General features: G+C 43.1%; 1 protein-coding gene across 1 annotated transcript in view; it reads right to left on the minus strand.

Moving 5' to 3' along the window:
* GFRAL (GDNF family receptor alpha like) overlaps positions 1-12,524 on the minus strand; it is a 32,942-nt gene extending 20,418 nt beyond the window's left edge. The window contains exons 1-4 of the mRNA XM_074988886.1: positions 12,503-12,524; positions 7,208-7,342; positions 3,152-3,304; positions 819-1,232 (exon numbers count right to left, since the gene is read on the minus strand). Of these exons, the coding sequence (XP_074844987.1) occupies positions 819-1,232; positions 3,152-3,304; positions 7,208-7,342; positions 12,503-12,524 (724 nt within the window). The remainder of the gene's footprint in view (positions 1-818; positions 1,233-3,151; positions 3,305-7,207; positions 7,343-12,502) is intronic.
* Positions 12,525-24,087: the final 11,563 nt, after the last annotated feature.

Consider the following 24,087-nt stretch of genomic DNA (forward strand, 5'->3'; position numbering starts at 1 on the left):
GTTTAAGCAAAATGGAGTTGTGGAACCTTGGGGCCCTTCGCCCCTGGAAGGCTGGGGCAACTGTTCCTTTTGCCTTTATTTTAAACCACCACTGACCCTGATTCCCAGAACAGTCCTCACACAGGGAGCTACTTTGGAGCCACAGACTCTCGTAACCCAGAAGCAGCTGAGTAAAAGTCATTTTCTTGTCAGTTTTACTGCAGCTCTTGCTAGAATGTCAATTTCACTCAGCCAGGGGAGCAATGTTGTGGAAGCATGAAGAAGTGTTTCTGAAACAATTATTTTAGGTTTCTCATTCCTAGTCTCATTCATTAGTTTCATCTGAACTGAAATTTTTCTCATATTTTATTTCAGCCATCCAATGAAAAACCAAAAAAGATTATTCAGTTAGTTCTAGTAGTAGCAGTGGCTCTGAAAGGCACCATTCGGGACCAGAATTATCGTGTAGTAGGTGCCATACAAACAGAGAGGTGGCTGTGTTAGTCTGTATCTTCACAAAACAGAGAAGCAGTCCTGTAGCACCTTAAAGACGGACAAAATAATTTATTAGGTGATGAGCTTTCATTGGACAGGCCCATTTCTTCAGGACTACATATTATTCAAACTGATTTCACTTGCCACTTAACATTTAAATTATTCACATGCATCTCATCATGTTCCCAACATTCAGCTGTAAATAAGTAATAAAATATACCAACAGTCACACAGACGTGATAATACTGGATTAAAGTTAGTATAGAAAGACACAGTTTTACACATCTTTTGTATGATAATAAAACATATTTTAACTTTTAAACGTATTTCCAAGTAGTACTCACCTGGATGAATGTCCTGATTTTTCTCATCGTCATAGTCTTCTTCGCTAGTGGCAGAAGCTTGAGTATCCTGTGCATATTGTAAACAGGTATTATTAAAGATACTTTTCCATATTTTAGCACATTTTTTTTGAATTGGTTCTGAACACCTGCAGTTCCCTAGCACTGTTTTTTTCATTTCCTGCCATGCTGACAAACAGTGTTGCCTAGCCTCTGGGAGACTGCATTTTGCTGCCTCTGTTCGGCATAGTCTTTGGAAGTTCTTATACATCATAAAGCAGTTGTGGTCTTCTCGGCACCTTTGCTTTGCAATACCACAATCATTTTCAGATTTCCTGGTGTGTTGCAGGCCTTTGGGTTTTGAGTGTGACGTGAAGTTTAATTGACTATCCAGGCTTAAAGAAGGCTCCAATTGCCCTGTACAGACAGATTTTGACAAAGACTTATGTTAGAAAAACCATGTTAGGTTAAAACCTACAAATTCTTTTATAGCTATATCTAAAGAAGTTTATTGACAAAGTTAATTCTCCTCAGAATCAGTACAACAAATGGAATTATACAACACTGATTATGGCTTAAGTAATTTGGATGATCCCTATGGCAGTTGGTCAATAGCATGCAAATTACATACTCATTTAAATTTCTTGCAGATTATTAAGTCGTCTTCATGTTTAGTACATTCCCAAAAGTTTGCATAATATAAACTGTGCTCTCACTGAAATTACTGCAGAGGGACTGCACCTGTTGACCTGTGCAGCTCCCTTTCAGTTCTAGTATTCTGTGATTCTGTGTCATGATGGAATTATGGTCTATGGACAAAATTCAGCCCAGACACAACTCCAGTGATTTCATATAAATTGCAGTAGGGAGCAGTCTGGCACCAAATAATTATTCAAGAAGGTACAATCATCCTCCTATTTGAGTGAGGCAAAACAATTATCAGTTTCAAAGGAGTCAGGAACAGGTCTTAAGTATCAGGGTATCTGTGTTAGTCTGTATCCACAAAAACAATGAGAAGTCCTGTGACACCTTATAGACTAACAGATTTATTGGAGAATGAGCTTTTGTGGCCATAGACCCATTTCATCAGATGCATATAGTGGCATCTGATGAAATGGGTCTTTGCCCATGAAAGCTTATGCTGCAACAAATCTGTTAGACTTTAAGGTGCCACAAGACTTCTCATTGTTTTTATCAGGCCTTAGATTTCCAATACTGTTACCCTGAGTAAGGAATGCAAGATCAGGCCCTTAAAATTTACTTTATTATCTGATTTGATTTGACATGACATGTGTCAGAGCCTATAGACTTTATTCAAGAGTATTCTCTCCGGCTGCATCTACATGGGCTGTGCTCCTGGCAGCATGAGGCAAAGGAGGAGTCTTGAAAATGCAAATGGACGCTCATGTGCATATTAGTGTGACTAATTTGTGTAGTCATATGAGATTACCCTGCCAGCAGAGGCTGCTGTGGGCAGAAAACAAGCCATGTAGACATGGTTCTGCTGGAGACACCTCCCTGTGTCAACAGCCGCTTATGCCTGTAAAATATCAGGCATAAGGAGCTGCTGACAAATGGGGTTTTAGCCAGCAGAACCACATCTACACAGCTTGTTTTCTGCTGATAGCAGCCTCTGCTGGTAGGGCGATCTGGCATGACTATGTAAATTAGCCATATGAATCTGCAAATGAACGTCCATTTGCATTTTCAAGAGCCATCCTTTGCATCATGCTGCCAGCAGCACTGTTCTGTGCTGATGCGGCCACTGTCTCCATATCTTATTCATATGGTTTTTCTGGCGTTGTTTTTAAAATAGCAACTGAACCTAGTTTTCATATATACTTGGGAATGTGAATACGGTAGAATCTCAGAGTTTATAAACATCTCAGGTGTTGTTCCTAATTCTGCAACATTGGTAACTCTGAAAAAAAATTCATAATAGCAGTTCTTTCAAAAGTTAACAACTGAACAATGACTTTATACAGCTTTGAAACTCTACTATGCAGAAGAAGAATGCTGCTTTACCCTTTTCTAATCATTTACATGCAACACAACACTGTTCTGCTGATGCTTGATTGTGTACTTCCTGTTCCAAAAGAGGAGGGCGGTTGAGTAGTCAGTTCATAACGCTGGTGTTAGTAACTGTGAGGTTCTACTGTATTTTAGAAAAGGCAAAATAACATTAAAAATTCTGTTGGGAGATTTTTAGATTTCAGATTCACATATAAGAACTGGAAATGATAACAGACTTCTTTCTGATGAGGGATTACATTCTATCTTCAGACATAGCTAAAATTCCCTTTCCATTATATTGTACTATTATCTCATCAGTTTACCTTTTTTAGTGGTACACTGTTTCCCAAGCAACATTTTGACACTACACAATTCCTCTTTCATGCAGATACAATCCTTAAATTGTGGGTACTGGTCAGCTAGGAATTGGATGGTTGTATTACAGCCAACTGAATCTTTTGCCTTGCAGCTGTTACCTAGGTTTGTCATCAAGAATATAACTATGTTAATACTTATGCAACCAGGCTACATAGGACAAGCCAACTGCAGTCCAATAAGGGAAAAGAGGGGTTTGTTTCTAAATATATCAATTCACAATGCTAATGTCATCCTGGGGATGACATGATGAAGGTATGGGCACAATTCTGCTTCCATTCACCTTGATGCTTATTTTTGATGCCAAAATGCCTGTTATAAAGTCTCATTTTGAGAGCATACAATCTGTTTGTAACAGCTACTACTGACAGAAATTGAGCATACTCTACCATATTTTTGGCTTCCAAATGTAGTACACTTACTGGGTCAGATTCACTACAGTGATACTAAGCCAGCAAAACTTTCTGGTCTGTATTCCAACAACAGGAAAACCAACAGTGACAGAGGGCACAGTGGGACAAAGCAGAGGCAATTTGAGGTCACACTAGGAATAGAGGACAGGCACTGTAGGGCAACTATGTAGGTTAAATTTAGCATTAGGGACAGCAGCCCTGGAATGAGAGGGTACAACGCTTTACCTCAGTATTTCTGCTGTTCAGACTCCAGTCAAATTAAAAGTCTCTGGTTAAAAATATCCAGCTTGTGATGGACTCCAGCCAGAAGCAGGCCCTGACCCATACCTTTCCTTAAGGTAAATCTCCCTCAGACATAGGAGACTTATGGCCAGATAAAGATGCACCTAACTATATAGTTGCATTTACAAAAAGCACATTATCAGGGTTGGTGCTGTTATTTCAAAATAACTACCTTTGAGTCTACACAATGCAACTGCTATTTTGAAATAATTTGGAAATAGTAGTTGACTTATTTCAACATTGGCAGACTTAATTGAGCACAAAATAGTGCCTATTTTGAATAGCTATTTTGAAACAGGTTCTGTTAAGACAGGGAATAGAGTCTACTTCTAAATATGCCATAGTGTGTCCAACAGCTCTATTTTGAAATAGGCTTTATAGCTACATCTATACTAGCCTCTTCCTTTCGGAAGGGGCATGGTAACGAGAGAGTCTGGAAGATGCTAATATTGATGGCAGTGCCTCATTACAAAATGGCAGCCGCGCATGATTCGAAAGTACTGCTTTCAGAATGCACACCACCCATGTAGACATGGAACTTTCAAACGGAACCCCCGGACTTCGAAAGTCCCTTTTTCCTATTTGGTTTTAAGAAGAAGGGGCTTTCAAAGTCCGGGAAGTCCTTTCGAAAGGCCCCTGTTTACACTGGCAGTGTGCTTTCCACAAACGACACTTTCAGATCACGCACAGCTGCCATTCTGCTAATGAGGCACTGCATATTCATGGCAGCACCTCATTAGCATCTTCTGAACTCCCTCATTGCCATGCCCTTTCCAAAAGGAAGGGGCTAGTGTAGAAGTAGCTTTTGTATGCAGATGCTGTATTTTGAAAGAGTTAAGTGCTATTTTCAAATGCATTTTTGTGTACAGCTGTGTTATTTTAAATCAAGGCTGCTGTGTGGACATACCCTCAGAGATCTATCTCACAAGCTGGTGTCTGCACAGCCAATTGTGCTTGTCAGAAACAACTGAAGAGTGAGTGAAAAAGGTGGGATTTACAGATGCAGAAAACCCAGCCTGCTGACTAGCTAGCTCTCAACTATAAAATTTCCTACCAGAAGTACTAGGTATGTTGGCATGGCATTGCCACACCTAGCAGTAAATGTGAAATCCATGTTATAGCTTTCTAAGAATAATGACCATGAAACTAAAGTAACTACAAATCTGGGCTCTTGGATGGCCAGGAGAGAGTTAAAGGAGAGCACTTGGCACATTTTTAATAATTCCATAAGGCACTCAGCTACCACGAGGATGAGAGCAAAAGTAGATAGAGCTACCAAATATTGGGGCAAAATTCTGGTTCTAATGAAGTTAAAACTCATGTGGCACGAACAGATTAAGACAGGTTTGACTAACATGCTAGATCATGTACTAAGCAAGCAAGTTTCTACTCTCAATGTTATTGTGTTTATACAGGTTGTTGATTCAGCTGTGTGATGAGTGTCAGAATATACTGATGTTATTATTTAATTCTTGTTCCTTCTATCACTGATCAGCTGAAGATAACACAGTCCAACTATTATATATAGCTCAAGGTCACTTAGAAAAATAATTTCTGATTTAAAATGTAAACATCAGTACATCTCTGGAACCTACTCATGATTTAGCTTTTTACACACATACACATGCACAGACACACCACACACAAAAACAAAATTTGTGCAGACTGGAAGACTTCTGAAAAATAGTGGAAGCTGATACTTTCTAGGTGATAATAGGTCCCCTGGCCACAGTCAGAATTCCACCATTGTCAATGGGAGTTTTATTAGAAAAGGAAGGACAAAATATGAACCTGAATCTAGTTCACCAAGAAATTCCCTAATGCCTCATGTGTTATGTCATTGGTAGGGCTAAGTGTTTGCACTCGCTCATAGCTTTACTATTTATCAGCACTCAAAGTCACTCCAAACTCATGACAATACAGCCTTGATAGTACATTGCCCCATCATTTAATCTCTTTCTCCTTAACCGCTATGCTTGAAGAGCTAACACTGAATAGTCCTACAGAGGAAGTAAGGTTTTAAGATAGATTTACAAAGAAATATATTGTTGACTGACTCCGAAGAAATTTTATGTGTTGGGTTCAGGAAGGTAATAGGCAGCTTGAGAACTTTTTGATCTGGGTCATTAAAAAGTTTCAGGTTTGCTGTACAACAGATATTAGGCTGAGTTTCAGGCAAAATGTATTACCAGTGGTATTCAGACGAGTATTACCTGAGTCACCCCCAGTTACAAAGTAGACATATTTTATTAATATAAGCTGTATCTAGAACAAAGTTGCATGGAGCTCTGGCTGTACTGACCAAAATTGGTCAAAATGGTAACTATTTTTCACCAAAATATTTCTCCACATTTTAAAAAACAATTGTTTGGTTTTTTACTGAAAATATCAAATGTTTTGAATCAAAGTAAAATGTTCCACCAAAGTTTTGATTTAAAACATCATTCTTTATTGAAAATATTTTCAAACAATCTTGTGACTGGGTTTAATATGAATGTTTCATGTATATAAACAACCTGTAATAAGTATTAAACTGTTTATAAAATGATTGTCTATGCCTTAAGGCAGTAGATATAGATGGTAACACTGGTTTCCTGCTTTCACGTAGGTGAAAATCTGTGTTATGCATCAAGCAATTGAAGGAAGATCAGTCATATTCAGCACCTGCAATTTATTGTGTTATCATTCCCTAGAAATGATTCATTTTGACATGTTGGTGAAAGCTAACTGAACAGCCTTAATATGACACCTCTGCATATTTCTTTCAGGCATGTCAGAATATATTTATTTCATATTCCAATATTCAAAATTATTCTAGGTAACAATTATATTGCCCGAAGTGTACTACTGCATGATTGCTGAATTACAGAAGATTTTATTTTATTAGAAAATGATACCCAAGTTTAGAACGTTAAGGGGTAAATTCTGGAATTGCTACTTAGTTTTCACTCAGGTGTTAACTTGGCAGAATTCCCTGTTGATTTAACTTTCTGAGCTCTGAAACTGCAATCAGTGCATTAAAAATGAGTCTCCATAAGTGAAACTGAAGCCAGAATTTGATCCATACTAAGGACTTAAAAATTGTAGATCTGATTCTGAAATCCCTAGGCTTGTCATTATCTTTGATTCTGCTGTCACAGGCATGATTTTTTACAACTGTGAAAGCTCCTTGTACCAACAGAATCACTCCAGTTCTACATTCCTGTGAGACCAGAATTAGATACAAAATAAATTTATATAATATGGGCAAAGACTTTTGTTGTATTTATATCAATCAAAAATCATTGCAATATACACAGTATCTGTTACCTGAAACGTTACAGGCAACTTCAATGACTTTCCAGACACTTTCACATCCATTTGCAGCACGAATGCAGGGCTCTCTCAGGTGCAGACAGTCGGTGGTCTGGGAAGCAGATGTGTTTTTAAAGTATACAACTAATACTGTAAAAGTAGATAATGATTAATTAGTACTACAGGTTAATATTTCCCTCCTTTCATTCGTGCTATAAATTGTACAGTGCAATTTATTGCAGTTTGTATGTCACGACAAATGAACAAGTTAGCTTTTTGTTATGTAGCAATATACAACATTTCCTATTGTTTTTTTAATCACAAAACAATTATGATCAAGCAAAATTTGCACTGATACAACTCCCGGGTGTTAAGCTAGATCCAATGGGAGCTCTCAGGGTAAATCCAGAGTTGTGTCATTTCAGATTTGTGCTAGCAGAAGTTGAGCCAGGATCTTTTGTCTGGCCCAATGAAAAAAATGTTACATAAGCTTTCAAGCACCACTTTTTTAGTCAATTCATCAGTCCCTAGCCATACAGAAATGGAAAGGCATTGCAGTCCTCATGTAACACACACATCTACTGGATGTGGTTCATGTTCCCACGTAGTGGCACCTAGACCATGTGCATAGTGAAAGAATGAGTCTCCTTTACAGCCTAGGCTGAGAGCCATGTGGATTTAAGTTAAACTGTATAGGCTCATGCACTATGCTCTAGAACAGTGTTTCTTAAACTATGTTCCATGGAACACTGGTGTCCATGAACAACTCACAGGTGTGTCACGAGTGTCTGATGCTTTTTGGGTATCATACACCGATGGTGTATGTTTTCTGTTATTAAAACCAGATACTATGTTACTTCTTTGTTGCTATGATACCTGATTAATGTACTCCATTTTGCTTTTGCTGTATATGTTGCTGCTTGGGGCTTTTTTGGTCTAACAAAACATTTTTGAAGAACATTTTCATAGGTGTTTTGCATAAAAATATTATTGTTTGGTGTTCTGCAGTCTTGCAGGCTGTTTTTACACAGGCCACTGGCATGGTAATACACGGCCTGAAATATGCTAATGAGGCATGGATGCAAATTCCCCATGCCTCATTAGCATACAGCCACATGATTTGGAGTCCGGAAGACCATTCTTCCAGACTCCAAAACACTGTTTAGAAGTGTGGCTCCCGGGGGGGTCTTCCAGCAGGAAGTCCTTCTTCCGGAGGCCCCTTCTTCCCAAAAAAATTTGAAGAAAGTGGCCTGTGTAGAAACGGCCAAAACGTTTAGGAACACTGTTCCAGAGCTCCCAGGTTCAAGTCCTCCTGTGGGCAATTACACCTAAACAAAGGGATTTCCCTTCCACTGCAGTTTGCTAAAGCCAGATGGCACAGGATAAGCACATCAAGCAATACTAAAGATTTTTTGACAGCTGTGGAACTGGAAGATAATACAGTGTATTTTATTACATAAATTGTTTCCTTCTACTGTATTTACATTTTGGGGGGAATGCATGAATTTGGGGTAGAAACAAAATTTCAAATTATTTTTCTACATCATCAAATGCACTGAACTTTAAGCCCCTTTTGAACTGCAAAACTGAAGACAGGAGTCAATTACATGGTAGAGACTTATATCTAAATGTCTCTGGTGGCTTATCTTATCAACAGGAAATTAGATTGGCCTTGGTGGAGTAGAGACAACTCTGAGCTAATGCTTTAATCAGCATTCCTATGGAAAAATGTCCTTTACTATCATAATATGTTTTAATTTTTTCTATTAAATTAACATTCAGACATTAATTTAGGGCCTGATTGGGTAAGTGGCTCAGCACTTCCTGCAAGTGGTTACACTAGCAGTTAGCAGAAGATCACAGACTACTGGTCATTCCAGGTGACATTCATGGAATCTCTATGGGCATTCCAAGGGTGCTGGATGCTCCTTAATCTCAAACTGAAAAGGCCAATGAATGACTTTAACACATTTAACATGAAACAACCAGTCCTGTAGCACCTAAAAGACTAACAAATTTATTCATTAGTTATTGAACTTTGTGAGTAAGATCCACGTCATCAGGTTGGAGCAGATAAGAATTGCTCCTATCTGAAGAAGTGGGTTTTACCCATGAAAGCCCATTACCTAATAAATAAATTTTTAGTCTTTAAGGTGCTACAGGACTTCTTATTTTTGTGAAGTGACAAACTAACACAGCTACCCCTCTGAGACATTTAACATGGATCTGTAAGAGAACAATTTTAAACAACTGCTACTGTTTAGCAGTAATGCCATGTATTGTGGAAACGGTGCATTGCTGTGAGACATTGTTATTACTATAGGGAATGTGTGGGCTTACAAGAGTATTAATATTTAACTTGTCACCACTGGTGGGTGTACCAACATTTACTATCTCATTAGTGACATCACATACATTTCTCTTAAGCTAATTGAGCTTGTATGGAAAAAAAGAATAATTGAGCACTTACATACAACCTTCCCAGCTCCTGGATCCAATCTGAGCTCAAAGCCAAACAACTAGTTATCCTCAGTACTGCCCATCTTTCTGCAGCTGTAATTCAGCCACAAGGAACTCAAGCCTGGCCTTGGGACAAGGAGGACAATGCCACTTCCCCGAGGAATAACTTCAACTTACATATGTACAGGTGTGGTCATGGGACCTGGCTTTTTATTAGTATTGCACTTGTGAAGTCTTTCACCCCTGTGCATTTAGACCTATTTCTGAGCTGAAAGCATTTGGCACACACTTGGACAGTGTAAGCCAGTGGAGAACCATTGTCACAGAAATGTCCTCTGGTAAGGGAGGTGTGGAGTAACTCTGTTGAGTTCTACACCACTGAAGCTCCATGAACACAGGCACTGTATCTTTAATGTCCCTCTTGCAGATTTAGCTCTTCAAAACCCTTCCTTGCCCATGAACAATGGGAGCTGGGACTTGGGGAGCAGCCAGTTACTCTCTTCTAGGTCCTACTAAACTGAGCTGTCCTTTGAAAATCAAAATCTACACAGCCATTCATCCTCTCAAGGGGCTTTGACATGTCTAAAAACATGGCAGTGGCTCTAGATTACCTCTTGACTCCACTGTACTATGAAATGTTAGACCCAGTAACAGCAAAGCATTGATATGCAACAGACCCAACTAATTGTATTAATTTGCCTAGGCCACATCTATACTGAACTGCCTTTCTGGAAGGGGCATGCTAATGAGTGAAGGGGAACTGTCAAATAAGGCACAGATTTAAATATCTCATGCCTCATTGGCATATTCCTCCTAGAACTCACTTCTGGAAGAGCCTTTTCCAGGAGCAAAAGCTGCCGGGTAGACAGGGTTCTTTCAGAAGGAACTCCCCCTTCTGCAAATGTTTGAGGAATAAGAGTTCTTTCAGAAGTGGGGTTTATTTCTGATCAAACCTCATCTGCACAGCAGATTTTGCTTCTGGAAAAGGCTCTTCCAGAAGTGAGATCTCATGGGAATATGCCAATGAGGCATGAGATATTTAAATCTGTGCTTTATTTGAATGTTCTCCTTTGCTCATTAGCATGCCCCTTCCAGAAGGCCAGTGCAGTGTAGACTCTGCAGTAGACATTTGCACAGCCTGCTGTGATTGTTATAGTTAATAATGGACTCCAGATATTTTGAATATTTAGGGAGAATGTCCCACTAACAACCACTTCTCTTAGTGAACCAAGTGAGAGGGGGGTCTATCTGGAGGTAGGTTACAACTAATGCAATTAATATTATGAATATCACATTAGCACATAAAGATCTCAAACAAAATCCATATGTATTTCATTGTGCCTGCATATAGTAACAGGAGCTCTCAGCCCTGAAGAACTTATAATTTAAACAAACTGCAAGAGAGAGGAAATAGTATCATCTCCAACTTCAAGACTGGAAACTGAGTCATGGAAAAATTAAATTATTTGCTAAAGGTCACAGGTGAAATCTCTGGCAGATTTATGAATCAAGCCTAGATCTCCTGCATCCTTTTCCAGTACCTCAGCGATACAAACATTTAGACATGGGAAAAGTAACATAGACTACACAGTGAGAAAGAAGCCATCGAAATCTTAGCAGGACTTTTGAAAGGAGGAGATCTAAGGCTGAAGAAACTAACTGAAATGATGTTATAAGCAGCAGACTACAAAGTTAGTGGCTTTGAGGTACTGAAGGCTGAAAATGAGCAGGAACAAAGAGTTAAATGTATAGGAACAGAATGTCCTCTTACTCTTGTCCATGAGCATGTCATATACCGGCTTTATTGATTTCCCTTGGTCCATTCCAGTCCCAAGGGAAATGTCAATAACTCTTCTTACAGTACTACCTGCACTTATGTTTTCCACTCAGCAAACAAGGGACTGTTTGCTTAGACAAAGGTTCCCATTTGTAGGTCTTCTTGATGGCTGACTTTCTTATCAATGCTCATGCTAGCTCACAGAACAACACTCTTATTCCTGTTTACTGACTTGAGCTTATTACCAGGGATTAGCCCAATCATGATTATGTGCCGTATTCTGCAAAGAGCAGCCCCAGCGATCACACTGGAGTGTGAAGTGAGCACCTGTTCATCCACACCTTGCCGTTTTCCAGCAGCAGCAGCAGCAGCAGCAAAGACAAATAACAGAGACATCAGGCATCCCTAATGGTGCATGTGAAGAATTAAGCTCACTTCACTGAAGGCTAGTACATGCGCCGAGAGGGTGAATCTGACCACACTTCCCACCCCGGAAAGGCTCGAACACAGACACACAGCTCTGCGCCACGCTGGTGTGGGGCTCGGTGGCTATTCAAGTCCCCCTCAAGTTTTGATACTCTGTTATTGTCCTCCTGCTGCTAGCAAATAACGGCCTGACTAGCTGCCTGCACGCAGAGTGAGGACCAGGGATGAGAACGGTAAAAGTACGTTTAACAAAAGAGCCAGGCTGCTCCCCTCTAAAGGCTGCCCAAGCGCACAGGCGTGCGGGGACCGTCCCGTGTGCTAAAGGGAGAGGCAGCGGCCAGCCTAGGGAGGAGGTGATCAGAGGAGGGGGGCTGTATACACCCAAATGAGGTGCACAATACTGTCAGGGGCCTCGGCGGAGCATTGCTGGCCAAGGGAGGGGTTAATTTCTGGGCAAGCTATGCCCACAGGCAAGCTGTGCACTCTGCAGGGGAGTGCCAGCCAGGTGTGCCCCAGCCAGGTGTGTCCCAGCCAAGGGAGAACCAGCCAGGTGCATCCCTCTCAGGTGTGTGCCAGCCAGGGGAGGTCCCGGTGGAGCCTGCGGGTGAGGAGCAGAACCAGGCTGGCTGTCAGCCCAGGGAACTTACCGAGGAACAGCAGCGCGCTCATTGTGCGCGTCGGGGCCGAGCCCAGCAGATCGCAGGTGGCCGCCAGGCGCCCGCTCCGCTCTCCGGCAGTTTTCAGCACCGCTGTGACTGAACAGCACCCGGCTGCCAGCCTGGGCCGGCGATTGGGCGGCGGGGCCCCGCCAGCAGAGCGCACCGAGCCCAGCCCCCTTTGGGCTCCGGCCGCCCAGCGCCGCAGGTGCGGGCGGGGGCGGGCGGCTCAGCCTGCCTCCTGATCAGCCGCGGGGCCACGCGGCTGGGCTGCGCTCCGGCTCCGCCCCATGCCCGGGGCTGGCTGTGCTAACGGGGGCGGGGGACCGGGCAAAGGAACCGGCTGGGCAGCGCGGAAAGAAATGGGAAAGCCCTGCAGCCAGCAGGTTAGGGGACCCCCCAGCAGCAGCGTGTGTTGCCCTGTGTGTGCGCGCGCGTGCGTGCCTGTGTGTTGCCCTGTGTGTATGTGCGTGGCGGGGGGCGGGATTACCAGTGCGGCCAGCCTACACGACCCTCAGGGCTGGGCAAGACCTCTTTCCGCTTTCCCTTTCCTTCGGCTGCTTTGATGCCGGCGCAGAACGCAGCCGGCCTGGGAGGAAGAGACTTGGCAAAGTTTGGGTTAAGCTGCTGTGCTGCCTGGCTGACGTGAAATGCACCAGCGGCACTTTAGGGCAGTGGTTCCCCAGCTTTTTGCATTCAAGCCCTCTTTTGATTTTTGAGAAACCCTCATGTCCCCCACCTCTTCTCTACCATCGTCCAACCCCCTTGTGCCAAACATTCAATTCATAACTTAAAATAAACACAAAAACTTGATATAAAATGTTATTTGAAATTAAAAATAAGCACAAATAGTTTTTCTTGGCCCCTTGTGGGTGCCTGGGGCAGCCCCAGCTGCCTGAGCCCCATGCCACCCAGCAGAGCTGCCCACACCAGCCGCCCACCCACCTGAGACCTGTGCTGCCTGAGCTGCCCACCTGAGCCCCACACTGCTGGGGCCAGCCACCTGCCTGCCAGCCAGCCACCAGGACCAGCCACCCACGCACCTGCTGGCTGCCCACCCCAGCCACCCACCCAAGCTCCATGCTGCCAGGGCCAGCTGCCCACCCACCATCCTGAGCTGCCCAAGCCCTGAGCTGCCGAGGCCGGCCACCAGCCTAAGCCAGCCAAGCCCTGCAATGCTGGGGCCAGGCATCCAAGTCCCACAAGCTGGCCGCCTGCCCGAGCCACTCCCCTCCCACAAAGCCAGGCACCACCAGCCCCCGCTGCACTTACCCCATCCCCCTCACCTGAGCCAGACACCCCCAGCCCCACATCTAACTCCATCCTCCTCCTCCTCCCCCCAACCCACACTCACTCACCTCTGCAGAACGCAGCTAGCTCCACATGGGTCTTTGCTGGCTGCCTGCTTTTTATAGCAGCTGCACCAGGTCACCCACTTAAAAAGGCAGGGGCTGCGAGACAGAAGCAAAGTTCAGCTCTTTCTTCAGGTTGGGGGGGGATGATAGGTGGGGCTGGGTTGCTTCATGCCCCCCCCAAGCAGGTGCACCCCCCAGTTTGGGAAACCATGGAGGGGTAGCTCAGTGGTTTGAGCATTTGCCCGTTAAACCCAGGGTTGTGAGTTTAACCTGTGAGGGGCCGTTTAGGGATCTGGGGCAAATAGATTAAAAAATAAATGTGTCAGGGCTGGTGGTAGGTCCTGCTGTGAGGGCAGGGGACTGGACCCGATGACCTCTGAGGGTCCCTTCCAGCTCTGTGAGGTAGGTATATCTCCACTGGCTGCTCTTCAGGTAACACGACTACTGTTACAGAGACATGACATATATGTTGTAAAATGCCCTTGATGGCACCTCTTGGCTTCAATCTGTAGCATGTGCCTTGTAACCCCAGTGCTATGGCAGCTCATGTCTCTGAGCTCTGTGGAGGTTCTTCGGGCACTACGACCAACCTCACAGTTAAGAGAGGCTTCTTAATGTGTGGGAGGCATCTGGTCCTTCTGTGAGCAAGGAGTCAGGAGACAAGGGGTAAGGAAAACTTTAATGGAACCGTTTTCCACCAAAGATTGGGGTTCAAAACATGTCACATGTTCCATCATTTCGTGTCTGCTGTGAATCTGAACAAAAACTACATTTTGAAATTCTCTGATACCTGTGTGCTGGGTACTTGCTGTCAGATGCCCCCAACAGCGGCAGTATGCGTGGGAGGTAGTTCACAGCCTAGTTCCCTATCTTCAAGCCTACCAGTATAGTTCTCATGTTCTGCAGCTCCTGAGCTCAGCCTACAGCTGTAGCTGAGAACTTTGCTAAAGTTTTCTGCCTTGCCTCAGTGCTTTTGTTTTCTCATTTTCCCCTTTGTTAATCTGATCCATTTTTAGTAGTTTGTAGCTCCTTTCGCACTCTTGTACGCCTTCCTTCCACAGCCCTTTACTCTGAATCTTTTCTCCCTGAGGATGAAAGATTGAGGGAAGGGATTGTCACTCGCATGTAGTCACAGTTTGGAAAATCTCCAGTTAGTTTTCCATAGCCTTGTCGTTTGCTACAAGAACAAGTTCTTGTTTCACAACATGTAACTTGCAGAAGTCCCTCTAACCCTCCACACCTGCTTGAATATTGTTAATCATTGCTAAGCTTCTGCCTGAAATTTGCATATGTTTTAAACTGAAATCAACAGCTGTTTTCTTCTGAGAGCTGGAATATCCCTCTTGGCCCATCAACCAGAAGTGAAAAGGCAACATTATGAACAGAAATAAAAAAATAAAAGCAATTGGACATCAGTGAAACCAGGACTGGATTTAGGCTAATGAGAAGACAGGTGAACTTTACCTAGGATACAAAGAAAAAATAATCATACATGATATTATTGAGAACACAGCAGCCCAGGTTGTTTTATCTATAGATAAATACAGATTTAAAAAAATGAGACCAACTAAAGATGTTTCGTTTTTCAGTGTTGACTAGGTTCAAAACAAAAGATGTTTGCCTCTTCCAGTGTTTAATATATTTCCTGAAAAGACCAAGTCAAAGGAACCCAATAGGGTATACACACAGCTGCATATATAATTTATTGTTGCTGCTGAACATCCTTACCCAACATGGCCATTCAGCAATAAGTAGACAGACCATACAGGTAGAAGTAATATGATATATTTGTACATGCATGATGTAGTTCCAGGCACGATATCTATGCAGAGCGGCAGGCTAGCTTTTCTACACTACTTCTATGATGTTTTGATTCGGTGCTCAGGTGCTATGATAAAGCACTCTCTAAAATACTTAGAGCAGATGTAGATATGCCGGCCTCATCAAAATCAGTTGGCATTTTCCCATTGATTTCGATGGGATCAGAAGTTAGTCCATTTTATATATACTTGGAGAACATTTGAGCTGTTTAATCTCCACATACTACTCACAAGCAGCCCCTGCCAGAATGCATGCTTCACATCTATAGTGCAGCATGCTTCACATCTCTTGGGAGTACTCAGCACTTCCCCAGATCAGGCTGTAATCAGGGTTGCAGGGCAGGGCAGGGCAGAGAAGGATATTGGCTTTTGATTATAGTGCAGTTACATGTTTTATGCTGATCAGAGTACAATAACCCCCCCCCATATATGCAATTTCAACTTGTGCTTAACTTGCATTAATATGAATCAAAATCCTGGGGTCCCCAGGGGTGGGGGGGGGCTGGTGGAAACATAACTTCTCTGCCAGCTCCCACTCCAGCCCCCAGCTCCCCCATCTGGTGGAAACCAGGGAGAAGCCACTCTGCTGTGGCTATCTGCCTGCCCGGCTCCCCCAGCAGGTGCAGCTCTCCCCAGCTTCTCCCAGCTGGAGAAGCTGGGAGACAGACAGTTGCACCATTGTGATTTCTCCCCAGCTCCCCACCACTGTGGGAGCCAGGAAACTGACCCCTGCAACTGGCACCACATTTGAATTATGCAAGGTTGCCCAGGAATGCCATCCTCATGCAACTCGGGAGTCTACCACACAGAACATCCATTCACACCTTCTCCTGTCCCCTCATGTGACTCTGTGCTGGAGGTGTGCCAGGGATGCATTACCCCTCATGGACAGGGCATCTTTAAAAAACTCCTTTCTGCCTTCAGGGCTGTATAGGCTGGAATCTCACTTTACAACAAGGGCATAAGTTTATAACAGGGTGGTGTCTTAACTTTCACTTTCCTAAACTGTGCAAGTTTGGATAACACCGGTAACAGTATTAAATATTAAAGCTTATTGTAAATATAGCTGGAAAATATCTTCAGCTCTGCATGTTGGAATGCTAATTTATTCCCTGGTAAAATATTGTTCTGAACAAAATTCAATCACTCAGAGAAGGACTTTTTTTTTCAAAGATCGTATCCTGGATTTCTGAATAAGTGGCTCTGGGTGAATAAGGAAAAGGCCAAAGTGGGTAGAGGCTGTGGCATAAGAAAGTTTGAAGCCTGGTGGCAGGATTAAGTGCTACTTAACCTCAAAAAACACTTTCCTTGTAAGTGCCAATATTTATTTCTTTCATTTAAAATTATTTCATTTCACAGAATCCAAATCTGGGGCCTAAACAATTGCTGTGGCCATACTACGCCCTTCTTTCAGTGGGGGGCATGCTAATGAGTCATTTCTGCATATGCTAATGATGCTCTACCATGAATATGTAGTATCTAACTAGCATAATAGCGGCCATGTGCACTTCAAAAGTGCCGGTTTTGAAATGCAGATTGCTCGTGTAGCTGGGGGACTTTCAAAATGACCCCCTGATTTCAAAAGCCCTTTCTTCCCATTTGGTTTTGGGATAGGGGAATTTGGCCACAGCCTATCTGACAGTGTCAGCCCAGAAGATGGCTTTTTATTTCTGAAAAGAATCTCCTGGACATACTTTCAATTACATTTGATTATGGCCCCCGAGGAAGAGCTAGCCAGTTTGTCTGAGAGGGATTCCGGATCAAACTGGTGACAAGTTGGTTTGCGGCATCATCCTGTCAAAGGCAACTGGATTAAGTATCCATCAGTTAGTTGTGTCTCATGAGGGCAAGTGCACAAAATTTCTCACTGCGTCTGAGCACAACTGTAACACATCATATACGCAGAGATCTAACTGGTCAATGAACCAATGAAAGGCACTGGGAAGAAGTTTATTAAGGAAAAGGCAAGAAACCCCAAACCCCACAACCCTTTACAAAGTAAGGAGAAAGTGAAGTCAGTTCACTAATCAACCCCAGTCTGAAACCGCAGGGGTTTCAATAGAATAGTAGAACATGAATACATAATGAACAGTTTGTAGTGCCTTGGGTTTTTAAGGCCCAGCACTGGCAAATGGGTGTGGCTAGAAGAAGCCTTCAGTGGACAAAGATAAACAATTGTAGGGATCTAAACAAAAAGGTAGCGGCAGTTTGCGTGCTTCTACAGATGCAGGGCAGCACTGAGATCCTGTGCTGAAATGCAGGGTATCTGAGTCCCATGCAGAACAAAGGCCAGCGTTCAATTATTACATTCCAGGAGTGCGTTTCACCTAAACAGTTAGTGGCTGCAGGGGCATCCCTTGGATGTCTCACTAAAGCAACTATCCCTAAACTAGGATAGCAGATCCAATTCACCACAAAGATGATAGTGGAACTCTTCACAAGCCTTCTCCTGCTTTCCTATCACGGGAAGAATAACAGAATGACAATATATTATGTGGCGCTCTTACAGAGTCCTGGCTTGCTCAACCTTCCCAAAATTATTCACCTTCTACATACTGTCCTGTGGTTGCTGAAGCCAGCATATCATGGCATCATTCAAAAATTGGAGCTTTTGACATTAAACTTTCCCAATCACACATTAGTCCCAGATTCCAGTTTTCAGCAAAGTGGGTAAACTATGTTTTACTTTTCATCTTTCAACTTTTTTATGCTTGTAACAAAGAGACAAAAAAAATGGGCTCTAGGAATTCCTCTTTTTTAATGTGCCTTTAGTTTTCTTCATAAATCACTTCAAATTTTAAAGAAAAATAATTCTATTGTTCTTAACAATTTTGAAGTTAATACAGCTTTCTTGTTGATGCTGGATTGGGATGATTTTTTTGTCTTTCTCAGATGCCTGGGGTTTTTTTTTTGTTTTTTTTTCCCTTGCGGGAACAGCAATAAAACATTTGGCTCAAAAGAAAATTCCATACCAGTGTTGTTTAAAATATTAAAATTACACACATGGATCACAGTTGGTCCTGCTTTGGGCAGGAAACTGGACTCAATGTCCTTCTGAGGTCCTTTCCAGCTGTAGGAGTCCATGATTCTTTGATTCCCATAACTGTATTTTACCTTTAATTATGCTTTTCAGTACTGTGTTGCTTCTTATTCTTTATAAAACCAGTTTAATCTACAGACTAAGGGCTATTTCCCTCTCATTCTCACCCTCGCTCACCATAAATCAGGAATCGCACCACTGAAAACAACTGATTCACATAAGTTTAGCACTGATGTAAATTAAAGGAGGGTCAAGCCCACAGAAATAGGTACTCAATAAATATTTGAGGAGAGGAAAAGTACCATGTGATGAGTGCCTCCATTTGGAACCAAAACTAAAAAATAGTGATTTTCAGAAACAGGGTCAATTTAAAATTTTTCCCTCAAACTGTTTTTGAATGGAAAATTGAGGTTTTAACAAAATGATATTTTTTGTGAAAAGTGTCCACTTTCTGTGTTCAATTTTAATTTTTCTCTGAAAATCTGAGTACCTCCAAATAAAGCAAAAATCATTTTCATCTGACAAAAGAAATCTTTTGATTCTGAACTGCTGCCATACTCTCATATGGACAGTGTAATTTGAGTACCAGATACTCTCACTGTGGGCTAGGCTTCCCTTCCCAGCTAGATACAATCTCCCATGATGCACTGCATGCACGCAATTGACATGAAGTAACTTTTCTCTGATCTAAGGTGACCATGTCTCCCTATCCTAAACATGGGATAGGGAGACATGGGAGGGTGCTCCCCGGCTGCAGCTACCAAGGGCTGCCTCCTGGGCTGACCTCCGCAGCTGCCCCATGCCTCGTCAAGCCAGGAAGGAAGCAGCAGGAGTGCCTGTGTTCCTCCCAGCTCCCCCGAGGCGTGGGGGGTCGGGATCTGGGCAGCAGCTGTGCAGGTGGGCTCCCTGTGCCTGCTGGAGCAGGGAAGGAGGCAGTAGTGGCACTCATACTCCTCCTGGATTTCCCGAGTCTCAGGGAGGTGAGGAAGAGCTTTTCAGGGCCCCCTGCTGGCTCCCTCTTCTTGTGGCTAGAGAGCACATACTCACAGTATGTGGTCTCCTGCCAGAGGCTGCACCAGTGCAGCTGGTGAGGGAAAAGGTCAGTGTGGTGTAGGGGGAAATATGGGACAATTGGCCCCTTTTTAAAAATAAGTAGGGATGCATTTCAGTTGTTATTTCGAAATAACTCTGTAGTGTAGACATAGCCTAAAACACTGCATCAACCTTTCCCACACCTCCTTCTGTCTGGTGGCTCATAGTCATGTGGTGGTCAATACCCCTACATCAATACACCTGCTGTGTCCAGTTCTGGGCCCCCAATTATAGGAAGGATGTGGATACACTGGAGAGGGTCCCGCGGAGGGCGACCAAAGTAATTAGGGGGATGGAACATATGACCTATGAAGAAAGGTTGAGGGAATTGGGACTGTTTAGTCTGCAGAAGAGAAGGATGAGGGGGGACTTAATAACAGCCTTCAACTTACTGAAGGGAGGTTGCAAAGAGGCTGGAGAGGGGCTGTTCACAGTGGTCACAGATGGCAGAACTCGGAACAATGGTCTCAAGTTGCAGTTGGGAAGGTCCAGGTTGAACATTAGAAAAAACGTTTTCACTAGGAGAGTGGTGAAGCAGTGGAATGGTCTGCCCTGGTAAGTAGTGGAGTCTCCATCCCTGGAGGTGTTTAAGTCTCGCCTCGACAAAGCCCTGGCTGGGCTGATCTGATGAGTGTTGTCCTGCCTATGGCAGGGGGCTGGACTCGATGGCTTTTTTAGGTCTCTTCCAGCTCTATTGTTCTATGATTCTATGATTTTATGATCTTTCACCTCCTCTGTCACTTCTAACCTCTAAGACCTTTTCCCATGGTAAATACTCTTACTAGCACCTACATACACTATTACATTTCACGCCTTTTCTATTACTCCAATTTTCAAAAATGCCCAAATCTTCCAATAAGATATTGCAGCCCTCCTCTATACTAGGAATATTTCCCAACTTTGTGAAACCTGCACATTTTATTAGCATAGCCCCGCCTTTTAGAGCTAATCCCAAAAGCAATTGATAAGGAGCTGCACAAGTGACTTCTTCTCAGCCTGACCGTTCACCTTTCAGCATGACCTTCTGTCATCTTCCCTTTGAGCAATTCTCATATTAATCCCTATCTTCTCCAAGTTAAGTAATAATTTCCCTGGCAGAACTATATCAAAAGTGCTACATAAATACAGCTAGAATAGATTCACTGCCCATCCTCTATTTCAGTGTTTCCAAAATGATGTTCTGCGGAACCCCGAGGTTCAGCAAAGTGAAAATAAGGGTTCTGCGAGAAAATTACATTATAATAGCTGACTCTGCTGCAGCTCCCTGCCACCACTGAAACAGTAGAACTGGATTTAATTGGTTTAGCAGCTGGCAGAGTGGTTGGAGGGATCCAACCATTAAACCAACTGAATTTAGTTCCATTATTTCAGCAGCAGCAGGGCAGGGAACTGCAGAGAACCCCTCACTCACTCCACTACCATAGCGGTCACACTCCTCTGGTGGGCATGGCTCGTCTCACCCCAACCACCAGAACACCTCCATGTCAGCCTTCCTTCCACTAGGCGCATGTGGCCATCCCACCTATGCTCCCCAGGAAGCACCACGAATGGGGTAGTCCTGGGGGCAGGTCTGGAGCTGAGAAGGGCTATGCCTGGGGATGCGGGGTGGGTTTGGGGGCCTGGGAAAGGGGTTCCACAAATTTTTTTTGAGTTTAAAATGTTTCCATGGACAGATAAAATTGGGAAACACTGCTCTATCCAGAGAATCATGAGCAAGAACCAGCTAACTAAACACCCAAGACAGAAAATGCTTTGTGCCACCTCAGAGCACTGGTCCATCCTGCCAAGTCTACCAACTGTGGCCAGGCCAAATTAAGAAAGGGGATTTATCAGCTGCAGCAAGACTCCCAAATCTGCAGATAAGGGAGCCCTGCAAAAAGACTGACACTTGTGGTGGCCTAGAAATCTTTTTAGGTCCCCCTTAGCCCAGATCACTGGGCTGCAGCTGATAAAGCCCCTGTGTTCCAGCCCTGCATGATGGAGCAGGTGGGTGGGATGCAGCTCTGTGCGCTGCCATTCCTTCTCTGCTCTTGAAGGGCTGGAGTTGTACACATTGGAAGCTCCTTGAATGGACTTCCCTTGCTTGCAGCTTCCTCCTGTGCAGGTCCCATTGACCAGGTATTGTGGCCAATGGCAATGGTGGAGAGTGGTGCCTGCAGGTGAGTGCAGAGCTGCTTGCAGTCACCTGTACCCTGCTCTTCCTGAGCTTACATCACTAAAGGGGAGCTGCTCCAGGTAAGCCCCCGCCAACTCCCTGATACAGATCTGACTCCCCTTCTAAGCCCTCATTCACACCTGGGCCCTGCACCCTCTAGCCCCACCTGCCCTGACCCCATCTCACATCCCAACCCCCTCCCAGACTCCGCACTGCATCCCACCTGTTACAGAGAACAATCATTTCTCCTCTCAGACTCCTTTTTTCAAAGTTGAAGGAGACAATCTCTCCCACTGCCCTTTTCTCCAGTCCCCCCATTATCCTGATAGTTTTTCTCTGCCCCGTTCCCATTCAAATTCATCTTTTTCACCTGTGTGCAACCACTATTCTAAATGCCTTGTACAATGGCATTAATCCTTTTCCCTCTTTTCTGGAAACACCTCTCCTGGTACATCATAGCGTTTGAATTTGCCTTTTTTTTTTTTTTTTGCAGCCACCATCAATGGGCTTATTATCTCCTGGTCGCTCTCCTTCTCTGATGCATCTGACTAGTTAACTTTCACTTTTCAGCAGAAATTCTTATTAAATAAGTGCACAGCCTTACATTTTGCACTCTTGACTTTCATCCTATTTCTGTTATTTCAGCCCCCAGGGTAATCCAGATCTCTTTGTACAATATTGCAGTCCTCTTTTGTATTGACAATGCCTCCCAGCTTTGCATAAATGGCAATTTTCATTAGTACACTTTAATTTTTTATGCCATGGTCATTAAAATATTTAATAAAATTGGTCCCAAGACTATGTCATGAACAACTTCCCTCCTGTCACTTTTCAGTGGAACTTTCCAGAGTTCTTCCCTTTAGTCAGTTCTTTAGTCACCTTTTGCCGTAGTAATTTTTCATGTGGTACCATGTTAAAAGCTTTCCTGAAGTCTAAATATTTTAGATCTACTGTTTTCCCCTTATCGTAAAAAGAAAAAAGAAACAAAATGAAACAAAACAAAACAAAATACAAAAACACACTGTTATTTTCTCAAAGAAAGAAATTAGGTTGATTTGGCATGATCTATATTTGCTAAACCCCTTCTGCATTACAACCTCTTTGTCATTTACTCTCAATGGATTTAATAATTTTTTTTCTGAAGTCTTGCATTCTACTGAGGTTGGACTAAGATGCTCCTAATTAACCAAAGCACATTAACTTCTCCAGTCACATATTGTTGCAAAATGGATAGATTTATTAAAACACCTTGCTACTGGACTAGCAATTTCATGTGCCAGTTCTTTCAAAATGTTGGAATGAAAAATTAGCAGTTCTTTTTTATTTGGTTGCATTAAATTCTTAGGTGTTCGTTGACCTCATGTGTGGTAATTTCCATTTCTATACGTTCATTTCCACCAGCCATCTTGCCATCATTATCATGTTCCATATTATCATACTTATTGAAAACTGAAGCAAAGCATTCAGTTAGTTTTTGGGCCATGCCTAAGTTATTTTGAACCTCCTTACCATCCTTACTCATAGTGAATAGTAACAGAGAGGGAGCTGTGCTAGTGTATATACTATCAAAACAAAAAAGCAGTCAAGTAGCACTTTAAAGACTAACAGAATAATTTATTAGGTGAGCTTTTGTGGGACAGACCCACTTCTTCAGACCATAGCCAGACCAGAACAGACTCAATATTAAAGGCATAGAGAACCAAAAACAGTAATCAAGGTTGACAAATCAGCAAAAAAATTATCAAGGTGAGCAAATCAGAGAGCAGAGGGGTGGGGGGGTCAAGAATTAGATTAAGCCAAGTATGCAAAAGAGCCCCTATAATGTCCCAGAAAATTTGAATCCTGGTTCAAACCACGTGTTAGTGTGTTGAATTTGAATATGAAAGAGAGTTCAGCAGTTTCTCTTTCCAAAGCAGACTGAAAATTCTTCTTCAATAAGACACAAACTCTTAAGTCATTAACAGAATGGCCCACTCCATTAAAATGTAGACTAACTGGTTTGGGGATCAGGAATGTTTTGATATCTGTTTTGTGCCCATTAACTCTTTGTCTGAGAGAGTTTGAAGTCTGTCCAATATACAAAGCATCTGGGCATTGTTGGCACACGATGGCAT

Source organism: Carettochelys insculpta, chromosome 3 (assembly GCF_033958435.1).
Source record: "Carettochelys insculpta isolate YL-2023 chromosome 3, ASM3395843v1, whole genome shotgun sequence".
NCBI classification, from domain to species: Eukaryota; Metazoa; Chordata; order Testudines; family Carettochelyidae; genus Carettochelys; species Carettochelys insculpta.